This window comes from Argentina anserina, chromosome 4, assembly GCF_933775445.1.
Source record: "Argentina anserina chromosome 4, drPotAnse1.1, whole genome shotgun sequence".
Lineage (NCBI taxonomy): Eukaryota > Viridiplantae > Streptophyta > Magnoliopsida > Rosales > Rosaceae > Argentina > Argentina anserina.
Window position 1 is genome coordinate 19,101,893 of NC_065875.1, and position 11,557 is coordinate 19,113,449.

Below are 11,557 nucleotides of genomic sequence, written 5' to 3' on the forward strand. Positions count from 1 at the left end.
CCTCAAATCTTAACCCCTTTCCAACCCTAAAGTCCTAAACCCTTAGCCCTGGACATAGACCTATAGTAGAGTGACAGCTGGTCTTTGAAATAACAATATTTGGCTGTAGAACTGAAAACGAATTATCATTGCCCTTATTTGCTTCATCAATGATTCTAAATAATCAATAAATAGAGACAACTTACCATCATGTTATCAGAGGACCAAGTCGAATCAACCGCATCTGACGTTGAATTGTGAGAGGATAAACTCTTGAAATGTCATGCAGAAGAAATCAAAAAGGAGCACAAGCAATTCGAATATAGGTGGAAAGCCTCATCAAAGAAAGAAAATAGGATGAAATTGACTACATATAAGATAGTTTGAAACGTCATTGTTCAAGCCCAGCTCACATCTTAACAGAAGGGGAGCTAAGCTACAAGTAAATTGCTGCTTAGAGTCACAAGGAAACCACCATGTATAAATGCATAATAGTTGACACAAAAGCACTACCCATTATTTAAGACCGGCTACATCTCAAAGATGTGGGATATCTAAGGGTTGAATGCTACAGCAAACTGTTTGATAGAACAGACTAAAATAGTAAGCAAATCCACCAAGTATGATACTTTAACCAACAGCAAATCCACCAAGTATAGAACTTTAACCAACAGCAGGTCCACAATCCTTCTGGGGGTATCGGTGCATATATTCGATAGGTCTTGATCCAAAAGAAGTAGCTTGTGGCATAATGTCCCGTTTCCATGTTGCCGATCTGTCAAGCCCCTTCAATGATCCAGATGAAATCACCGCATTAAGCTTTTCAGGATCAAAAAGTGGAACCTATGAGAAATAAGAGACTTATTAACAGACTGAACATCATTCTATGATACTGTTAACATTTTGATAGAAGAATACATACCTTGATCAAGCCTGATAAACCATTAAGCACAGACTCTAGAGCAGCAGTAGCAACCGCAACTCCGCGCACGCTGGTGCAGGCTTTTTTACCCCCACCTTCCTGCACCAGCACTGGGGAAGAGATGATTGATTGCTATTCAGAATCATCATACACTTCACCATCGTCAGAAAACTCATCGAACGACCTCATGTCAAGCTGGTAGCGGAGAATTCCTCCAATCCCTCCAAAACCTCGGCAGAACTGTGACCCCTCTTGTGATTTGTTGGTCACAAACTCAAGTGAACACCCAAACCGCCGGTACTCATTAGCAAACCACTCCAATAGTGATGTCTTGTCCTGAACCTCTAGTTCTGCATTGGTCTCAGCATCCCTGAAGTTGCTTTGATTGCTTTCCTGCTCCTTGTTTAAATGCTTCACCATGATCTCACCAGTACTGCTATGTTTTAGAACATACCTATTGATGTCCAGACTTTCCCACACAATAAGTATCTCAACAGCACCCATCTCCAGGGCTTTAAGTGTGTCATCTACACCAAAAACATACTTCCCAGTATCCTGACTTATTTCCTCAAAGTACTTTCCGATCAACTTCTTCTCCTGTATGAACTTCACATTAGACAGGATCTCAGCTGACAACTCAATAGCCTGGTTAAAGCCATTCTCTCCTCCATAAGAAACATCCACCACATTGAGAATCTTGGCCTGGAGACGGGGATCAAACATATCTGACTGACTAAGCTCAGTCTTAAAGTCAGCAGATCCAGCTAGTATCAATCCTGAAACATTCGGCTGGCTGGTGGCGGGATTAATGAAGAACTGTGTGGCAAGCTCTGCTGTCTTCCTAACATAGTTGTGACGCTTCTCCATTCGAAGACGAGCAAAACGAAGAGCTGATTGTCCTCCTCTTCCGTGTTTCTTTGGCAGGTCAACACTAAATTTATGGAGCACCTCTCTTGTGTTGCCACTTAGTGTCCCGAAAAGAGTCCCATTACCATCCATCACAATGAACCCAAATTTGTCATCAGATTCCAAGAGTTCATTCAGAGCTTCAATATGGAACTTGTTATCACAGAGGTAAAGAGACGCATTGATAGGCCTGAAAGGCTCAAAATCAATTGTCACCTTCTTTTCCTTCCCGTCGTCAGTAACAATTGTTCCAGTATACAGAACAAGCCCGTTAGGAGGAACCTTGTTGTAAAGCTTGAGCCGCTGCTGAGCAGATGTAATCGCCCCCAGAACTGACTGACGATTCACTCTACTCTTGATATTAGAAGCAGTACCAAACTCATCGCCAAGCATCTTAGTTACACGAGAGATCTGATCGCGGGGAGGCATGATGAGAGAAATCATGCTGGTCCCATTACCCCTAGCAGCTTCAAGGGCCTTGATCAACTTCTTGATCTTCCATATCTCAATGTTCTTATCAGTCTCCTGACCATCCGACATTGTGAAGAATTACAGCAACAGCTGAAACCACAATAGATGCCTGCCGAATAACAACATACATATCAGTTCTAAGCTCACCAACAGCAGCCCTGAGAGCAATCCCAAAAATAATAAAGCAAACTGCAACCAATCATATTAACAAGCCCTGGCAACCTCGCACATAGTTGCCCAAAATTACACTAAACCTTCAAGTTAATTTAGAAATACAGCCGAGAGAACTCAGGAAGCAGAATCGACCACAACAAAGGGATATATTAAAGCAAACAGCTCCTTCAGAACAAACTAGTTTCGACACGAAACATTCAGACAAGGCTGAAACTTTAAATGGACGAAGTTCATCATCAGGAGTTGTTCAAACACTATAGACCTAATCACATAAACAAAATCTAAAGCTAATAAGATTCCTTTTCTCTTTCAACACCAATTACGGAACAGTAAAAACATAATCCGCAACGAATCTAACCCGAAAGCTAACAGATACTACAGATTTGGGGAAAACTAACAATCAAGCTATGAATATTTACAGTAGTGGCATCAAACAACACAAATCCAGATACAAGTTCATAAATCAAATCAAAAACAAGCAATAGATAACAGATCCACAGCAGAATTCAGAGGAGATTACAAAATAGAACGATTATTCGATCATAATAAACAGAATCGTGAAATTAATAAGATAAAGGAGGAATGGAATCGGAACCTGATGGAAACGAGCGCAGCTCCGAGAGTCTAAGAGAGAGGATGATATTTTGGTATTAGGGGTGGAGAAAAGAGGGAGGCGCTGCTTTTACATGTGGCTGGCTGAGCCTAACCCTAACCTGGCCTCTCAATCGTGGTCAGGTTAGAAAATAACTCGGGTTAAACCGATTCTACAATATACGACCCGACGCTAGGAATATGATTTGGAATTTGGATTGGAGAGTGAATCTTGGATCAGTTTTAAATTTCTAATTGTTTTGTGATGATCAATGGTTTAAATGTCGTTTATCGGTATCATATCGGTAAAGAGGTAAAACGATATATCCGATCGGAGATATATCAATATATATCAATTTCATCATATTTATTTATTTTCAATAAAATATGTAAAATTATAGTTCAAAATATACTAAATAAATTAAAAAAATGGTACTAAGTAAATTAAAGAAAATAAAGACTTGATTTTTGATAATTAAAGTACACAAACGGAATCTAATAATAAAAATATGTATTGAATAATGATTGTTTAGGTTCGAAATTCATCATATATATTTTAAAAAATCTTTAAAAATTTAGAATTAGAAATATATATATATATATATATGAAAAAATGAAAATATATATATGTTTTTCAAAAGAAAAAGAGGGAAAAAACTATTAAAAAGTAAAAAAATCAGAATTTGACCGATATTTGACATTGACCGATATATTGAACCGATATGGACGATATCTCGTTTTTAAAATATCATTAATATATCACCGATATATCCAATATTTAGAACATATGTGATGATAAGCCCCAGCTTGGCTAAGCTCAATTTTAAGAGACCAAAGTAAATTTGTTTTACTAGTGAGTAATGAATGTAAAGTCTGAAGGCCCTTAAAAAAAAGGTTAAGTTTGAAGGGAGTGGGAAGATGTTCAAGCTCGGGTGAGAATCATATTCTTATGGAGTATGAAATTCGATTCATTTTCGGTTAGTAATTCCGATTTGAAATGAAACTAATTGTGGATCAAGGTTAAATTTGTTGGCCTTAAAAGGTGTATCAAAGTCAAAAATTTATCACTCGATAGTGAATGTTTGTTGACAAATTAATGTTATGCCTTTTTGCAATATTCACAAACAACAAAACAGAAAACAAACGTGTTAAATACAATAGCAAACATAACATTTAGAATGAGACGCACTCATCAGTGTGATGTTAGACATGATTGTATTAGTTGATTCAAATTTGAATCGGGTACATAACACTTGAAAGCATCAAAAATTCATAAACATAAAACCACCACACGTGTATGGAACGGAACACATTAAAATTTAGTAACTCTAATCACCTCCCTCGAGACACCATGTCATTTTCATGGCTTCTCTGATCTCCTAGCTAACTAGTAGGAGTAGCAGCTACTAGTGACTACAGTATGCTACCAACTCTTGAGATATGAAACTAATGAAACTAGTGCAAGTGGTGTAGTGGAATTAGTGGGGTCCTTACTTCGAGTATCTTCTGGTCTGGCAAACATGTCGAGAGTTCGAACGCTGGAGGGAAACAATGATGCTAATATATCTGCGAAGATGGCCAGGGGAGAGCTGCGATGCCCTTTCAGCTAAACAGGGCTCCGTCAGAGAAGCAATCCTACAGCTAAAAGCCTGTGGGTAAACCTCTGTTGCCAATCCGAAGGTGCTAAAAACTGGCTTCAAAGGGTGTAAAAAAAACACTAATGAAAGTAACACTGTAGAAACTTTACTTTACCACTACTTATTTACTATTTTGTACAATTGACCAGGTGTAACAAAAGAGCAAAGGTGAAAACAAGTCTAAACTAAAACCCTCGGCAAAACCTCCCGATTCCATCAAACCCCAAAATATCTGAAACCAGAGAGCAAATGGCAATGACAAAGGAGTTGAGACTAACCGAGATACAAGGCAGAGGAAGGTCACTAGTGGCGGCTCAGCCACTCAAAGGCGGCCAAATCATTCTCCGCGACTCTCCCATCCTCCTCTACTCCGCGCTCCCTCTCCTCACTCCCTCCCCTTCCCCTTATTGCGACCACTGTTTCAAAACCCTACACCCCCAAAACGCCGCCGTTTCACTCTGCCCCTCCTGCTCCCACCACCGCTTCTGCAGCCCCACTTGCCTCTCCGCCGCCCACTCCTCCTCCCACTCTCCCTTCGTCTGCCACTCCCTCTCCAAATTACGAAACTGCCCCTCCCCTCTCTCCTCCCAGCCCCCCGACCGCCAGGTCCAAGCTCGCTTCCTGATCGCCGCCTACAACCTCGCCGCCGTCTCTCCGGCGAGCTTCCAGGTGCTTCTATCTCTCCAGGGCGAGCCGAGAGACTCCGAGGAAGCTCAGTTCCTGCACTCGCTGATCTCGACTCTGTGTCCTCCGCCGCAGCAGCAGCAGGTGTTCATGGTGGAGATCACGGCGGCGCTTCTGGCCAAGGACAAGCTCAATGCGTTCGGATTGATGGAGCCGCCTTCGGAGCTGGGGCTGCGGTCGAGCAGAGCGTATGGGGTTTACCCCAAGGCCTCGTTCTTCAACCATGATTGTCTCCCCAATGCGTGCCGATTCGATTACGTTGATGAAGCTAATACTGACATTGTAGTGAGGATGATTCATGACGTTCCGGCCGGGAGGGAGGTTTGCTTGAGCTATTTCCCTGTTAATGAGCCGTTTTCGAGGCGGCAGAGGACTCTGGCTGAGGACTATGGCTTTGTGTGTAAATGTGATCGTTGCAATGTCGAGGCCAATTGGTCTGACAATGAGGAAGCTGAGGAGGAGGGAGATGGTTCGGCCGAGGGGATGGATGAGGATCAAGACCAGGAAATGGAGGGAGATTCGGAGTCAGAAGCCGGGTGTGACATTGTGGATGGTGCTCAAGGAGAGGCTGATTTTCCACATGCCTATTTCTTTGTGAGGTTTATGTGTAGCAGAACCAACTGCTGGGGCACGCTAGCTCCTTTGCCGCCGAAGGATGATGGGACTTCTTCTGGTGTTATGGAATGCAATGTGTGTGGAAGTGTTAAGAAAGATGAGGAGATTAGTGGTCATGGACAAAATGGGCTCGGTTTGGAAGGCTAAGTGTTGCTACTTGCTGCTATATGTAAGTAGACCTTTCTTATTGCCGTGTTGCATATATGTTCTTGGTTCAGTATTGGCATATATGTTTGCTTCAGGATGGCTCTTATACCGTTATATGATCTTATTTAAATGCATCCGCTGTAAACTAAAGTGAATAGTCTTGACCTTAACTATGAATTGCACTGTCTGACGGCTTTTGACAAAGCAAATTTAAACTCATTTACTAATGTCAAATTCTTTGAAGCTTTGTGTGTGTTTACAAGGCTCCTGTGACAATGAAAGTCAATCTTGCTGACACTCTTCTGTTTTCTATCCTTTTTTTGAGGCAACTCAGTCAAAAGACTTCTGTTTTTTTTTTCATTTTCTGTACCATAATGCAAACATGCAAAACAACACCCACCAATCAATACGTATAGGAAGGTGATTTAAGGTTCTTTGTTTCGAAATAATATGTTTGTGAATGAATTTTAATACATCATTCTAGGATTTGTTTCAAACTTAAAAGCTGATATAAACATGAAACATGGCCATTTTGATTCCACTAGTGGAATATATGCCAAAATATGGAATGTCATGAAATCATAGTTTGCCGATGCCCCAAATCTGCATCTTTTTCTAATTTCATTGGTTGTTATTTCTATGCAAACTAAGATGATTCAAGTGCATCATGCCTAGACTAGGTTACATGTAAATAGTTGTGGATTAATTTGACCACAGGCTTCAAGTGGTGAAGCAATTATTAATCACAATGTCTGAGTGATAGAATGATTTGTATGTTTTAGTAACGTGGATGTATTGGCTGTTTGGAATCCATATGTGCTATTGCATTATGTAGTCTTTTTTACTTCTATGGTTTATATCACGCTATTGTCCGGTTTATGTTAATGTCCTTATCCCTGTGCTTTCACATACTGTATTCATTTATGTGTCTTTTATGTATGTTCCGGCCTGGACTGTGGGGATCTCTTTCTTTAATAAAGAATACCAGCCATTTACTCGTTACTCCAATAGATCATACTTTTAACTAGAATTCAAACTTTGTATGTTTACAGACATTGTGACTTTGCAACATTGGTGAAGTACCGGAAGCCAACAGCAGTCTTTCCAAGTTTGTGATTTTTAGTGGCGAGTTTCAGCCATCAATGGGGCAGAGTGGACAAAGCAATACTGATTGCTATTTTCTTTCGTAGAGCTAATCTGCTAAATGCTAATGACAGTCATGGATTGTACTTGTGTTCTTGTAACCATTTTGGTAAAGCTATATATAGTGATTTGGTTTTGGTAAACTGTAGACGCTTTCTTACCCAGCAATGTGCTTCCATTCATTGTCTTATACTCATTGCAACCAAGCTCCTAGAATAGAAATAAGTACTAAGCCACCCAGTCTTAACATGTCTCCTTGATTCCATAACATATAGCTCCTAATGTTTATTACCCCCATTCCCTCCCTTTATCTCTTATCTTTGATTCTGGGTTGTTGGATTTTTCTAGCGATTCTGTGTTCTTATTTCTCTCACCATTGGCCAAGTTCATCGTCAACTGGTTAATTTGTGTTAATAGGAGAACCAAGGATCCTTTTCCAAGACTAAGCCACCATCTATCACCGTGCAACTCAGGTCATTGTCTCTTGATCTTTCATTGAAAAAACAACCTTCCTCCCATCACGGCTTACAGTAAAATAGGAAAGGGTCTCCTTTTTCCCCACGCGAAGTTAGGGTGTGAACGTTCTTACATCAGACTGATGATCGATTTACAGAAGTAATCAAAGAGTACCTAGACTTGGAAAAGTGTTCCGGTTGTTCGAAGTATGAAATTGGAGGACGGCCATTTTGATATCACTAGTGGGAATATATGCCAAAGTATGATTTTCATAATTATTGTTACTCACTTCCCCGATCTACATCATTGTCTATTTTCATAGTTGCTTCTACGCAAGCTAAGATTAATCAAGTGATAAGAGCAAAAACACTTACAAAAATACTATATTATCAAATCAATTATATCAATGTAGTAAATGACAAATATGGGTCATTACCCGCAGAGGATTAATGAAACTAAGACTTAAAAACACAAATAGACACGTAAACCAGAAATCTAATTAATTAGCTAATCTAGACTCAACAAATAATTACAAAATTAAATAAACACTAACTAGACACAGTGGCGGACTACCACACAAATGTTGATGGTATTCAGAATTGGTTTGATTGGTAAAAAAAATAAGATAAAAGTACTGCTAAAAACATAATATTAAAAAGTAAATATGGATGTAGATATGAGAAAAACAATAGCTAGGAACTTCTCTCCACCACTTGATATGCTTCAATCACCCCAAAACAATGTAAATAATTATAGATGAATGCACTCACAGTTAAGCCAATGTCGTTAGGTCATTAACCGTATTATGTTCTCTTACTTGTCATGTTAAGCGAAATGTCGGTATCCATACCAAAATAATTAAAATCATGAAGTTCTAAGAACGTTTGAGTAATAACAAAGAATCTAAGGTCAATGTCGGTAGTCTTAGATTATGAAGGAATCACTTCACACAAATACCTACAAAGAACTTGTTATCTCTCACAGAATATGCAACGATATGTCGGTCATATACATATTCAAGATAATAAAACCCTAAAACATGCATCAAAGTATCGACCCAATGAGACATGCAATAGAATTATCAATGAACAATCAGTGAAGAAATTCTCATCTAAAATTATATAAATCAATTGGAGTTTGAAATCGAAGACATATCTAGAGCTTTGATTAGCCCCCAACTATCATGAAATTTAGTTACACATAATCTTGAATAAAAGCATCAAAGAATATATGAGAGATGAATTAAAGGAGAAGAGGCTAAACTTCCTTTTTCTTGTGGAGGCTTGATGAGATTTTAGCACCTTGAGGATATATGAGTTGTACCTTGAGGAGATTGAATGTGACTTCACTTTGGCTCTCCATGTCTTTCTTCTCCCATTTCTCTTCTCTTCTTCTCTATATTTGTTCTTCCATTCTCTCTCTCTCTCTCTCTCTCTCTCTTTCTCTTGGTTGGTTGTGGAAAAATGGTGTATGGAGATGATGGTGATGAAAATTTTTTTATAAAGGAGAATGATGGTGGAAAAAATAGAGAAAAATGAGAGATAATGATGTAGTGAGTGGGGTGAGTGATCATGGAAGGAAGTGGGTGATCATGGAGGAAGTGAATAATGACTAGGTAATGATGGACCTAGAGGTGATGATTACACTCAAAATCATATTAGATTTTTGCATAATATAGGTGTGGATTTTTAGACAATGGGGAGCCATGATTTTGTGAGAAATAGAGAAAAATTGTGTAGTTAAATCTCAACTAAAAAGATGAGATCTAGTTGTGATAGAACAATGTGTTGCTCGTTCCTTGCTCCTCCATAAAATTAGCCCGAAAATGCATGACACCACTAAAAGTGGTGATGCTCGGAAAATTACCGGAATTTTACATTTTTCACTTTTTTTCAAGATATTCGAGTTAGGAATTAGAATTTTCTCTCTTTCTTCTCTCTTCTTTTTTATTCTACTTCAAAATACCTAAAAACAAATAAAGTTAATTAAAAATATAAAAACATAACAAAATAGCTAAGTAAAAGGAATAATTAACACAATAAAAGTCACATAAATATGTGACTATCAAAATACCTCACACTTAGCTTTTGCTAGTCCTTGAGCAAAACACTAAATTAAGACTCTGGAAAGACTCAACAATAAAACAGAGTACAAAACTTTAATGCCCTTAATATTTTGTTTCAGCAATCTCTCTAACATTGTAATACCAAGATCACATGATATTTCAGTTCAATCCACAAAATTTCGCAAGTTAATTTCAATACATGACAGACATGCAACATGTAGGATGAAGACATAATCATGGTGAATGTAAAGCTATAGCATGTAATAAACAAGTTAAGATTCAACCTCACATGAGTACGCTATAAGTATTTCTCTCAACATATGTCTAAGGTTTTCACTCAACCCAATTACTTGCCAAATGGACCGAACCATATGCTTAACATTTGTGACTTATCTCCACATGTCAAATGCTGCCTATCTTGAGGATAAAAAAGACTTCATAAGGTTGTAATGTGGTTAAGCTCATAGGTTTATAGAATAAAAGAGATATGGAATTCAAACAAGTTTTAAAACCTAGTAGAGCATCAATGAAGAGACTTTTTCGAACTTTATAACCATTGAAGCATCTTCACTATTGAATTCTTCAAAATATATCACAATTGTGGCCGAATTTCATCTTGTTGGGCCTTCATTTCATTCTTTTCATCTACAGTTAACATGTGGTATAAGTTAAACATCACAAAAGAACATACACAATTTTGTTTTTGTTTTTTTTACAACACAAGTAGCTTGATATCCCATACTTATTTTTTTTGTTTCATCTTCACAATCTTTCGCCTTGGTCTTTATGTATACGTCTCATGTACAACTTTACTAAGTTCTAGAACAAAGGTAGAGATATAACTATTCTAAGGTTCAATGGTAAGGTTATGTGGTGATGACAAAAAAGATCATAATGTAAGCTCAAAGTTGTTAACTAATGGCTGCACATCTTGTGTACCCAAAATATGGGTCACATGCTACATGGCAATTGTGGTAGATCTTAAGTTCCTTTATCACTTCCCCAATTAAGATATATAATGACTATAAGCTTTGAAAAGCACAAGAGCAAGTTATAGTAATCTTTAGAGTCCATTAGCTTAATCTACGACAAGTAATTGACACACAACAAAGAAAACATGTATAATCACATTTAGGCTTAATCGCTCACATGTTAATGAATCTCAACTATGTTTAAGCATGTTGATGAATATGTAACATGTTAACTCGTTTCTACATCTACTACATATTAACACATGCACCATATATCAACATTAACCAAAGAAACTCAGTTAACATATGCGCATGTTGCACTCTTAGTCACAATTTCAGAAGATATATGAACATGATAGACTAGTTAAGGGCCTTAAGACTTAAACAAGACTATAAATAATTTTTTTGTCTGTGTTTTTTTTTTAATTTTTTGTTTTGTTTCTAACTAAAAAAGAATACCTAAAAGACTCAAAATCACAAATCTAAACATAGACGTCAAATATATCATATAAACCCCACCCACACTTCAAATTTGCATTGTTCTCAATGTAAAACAAAACTAAAGCATGCAACACATCAAACAAGTATGAAGCAGAAGACCTATGACATCACAAAACACATTAAACATGAAAAATAACAAAGGAGAAAGAATGCAAATATGGAACCTAAGCTTCTCCATCAACATGGGTTGCCTCCCAAGTATCGCTAAGTTTAACGTCAGTTACTAGACGGTACTTATAATTATTGCTCCACTGGCACGGGATCGTGGAGATGTAATTCTTCCACATCTCTCACC

At 38.0% G+C, this 11,557-nt stretch overlaps 2 protein-coding genes across 4 annotated transcripts; one reads left to right on the top strand and one right to left on the bottom strand.

Moving 5' to 3' along the window:
• Positions 1-321: 321 nt before the first annotated feature.
• LOC126790931 (eukaryotic peptide chain release factor subunit 1-3) lies at positions 322-2,432 on the bottom strand. Of its 3 annotated transcripts, none has more exons than XM_050517310.1 (2): positions 902-2,432; positions 322-765 (listed from the first exon to the last, which is right to left on the bottom strand). In XM_050517310.1, exon 1 carries the CDS (start codon positions 2,345-2,347, stop codon positions 1,034-1,036), a length of 1,314 nt encoding a protein of 437 aa, XP_050373267.1. In that variant the 5' UTR covers positions 2,348-2,432; the 3' UTR covers positions 322-765; positions 902-1,033. The 3 variants fall into 3 exon arrangements, with proteins under 3 accessions (XP_050373267.1, XP_050373266.1, XP_050373265.1); XM_050517309.1 differs by having other exon boundaries at positions 322-798; XM_050517308.1 differs by having other exon boundaries at positions 322-822.
• Positions 2,433-4,913: 2,481 nt separating this feature from the next.
• On the top strand, positions 4,914-7,412 carry LOC126791141 (histone-lysine N-methyltransferase ASHR2). The gene is made up of 2 exons (XM_050517546.1): positions 4,914-6,148; positions 7,179-7,412. Exon 1 carries the CDS (start codon positions 4,930-4,932, stop codon positions 6,124-6,126), a length of 1,197 nt encoding a protein of 398 aa, XP_050373503.1. The 5' UTR covers positions 4,914-4,929; the 3' UTR covers positions 6,127-6,148; positions 7,179-7,412.
• Positions 7,413-11,557: the final 4,145 nt, after the last annotated feature.

Coding starts and splice junctions, on each gene's coding strand:
- LOC126790931 (XM_050517310.1), bottom strand. CDS start 2,347: ATGTCGGATGGTCAGGAGACTGATAAGAACATTGAGATATGGAAGATC.
- LOC126791141 (XM_050517546.1), top strand. CDS start 4,930: ATGGCAATGACAAAGGAGTTGAGACTAACCGAGATACAAGGCAGAGGA.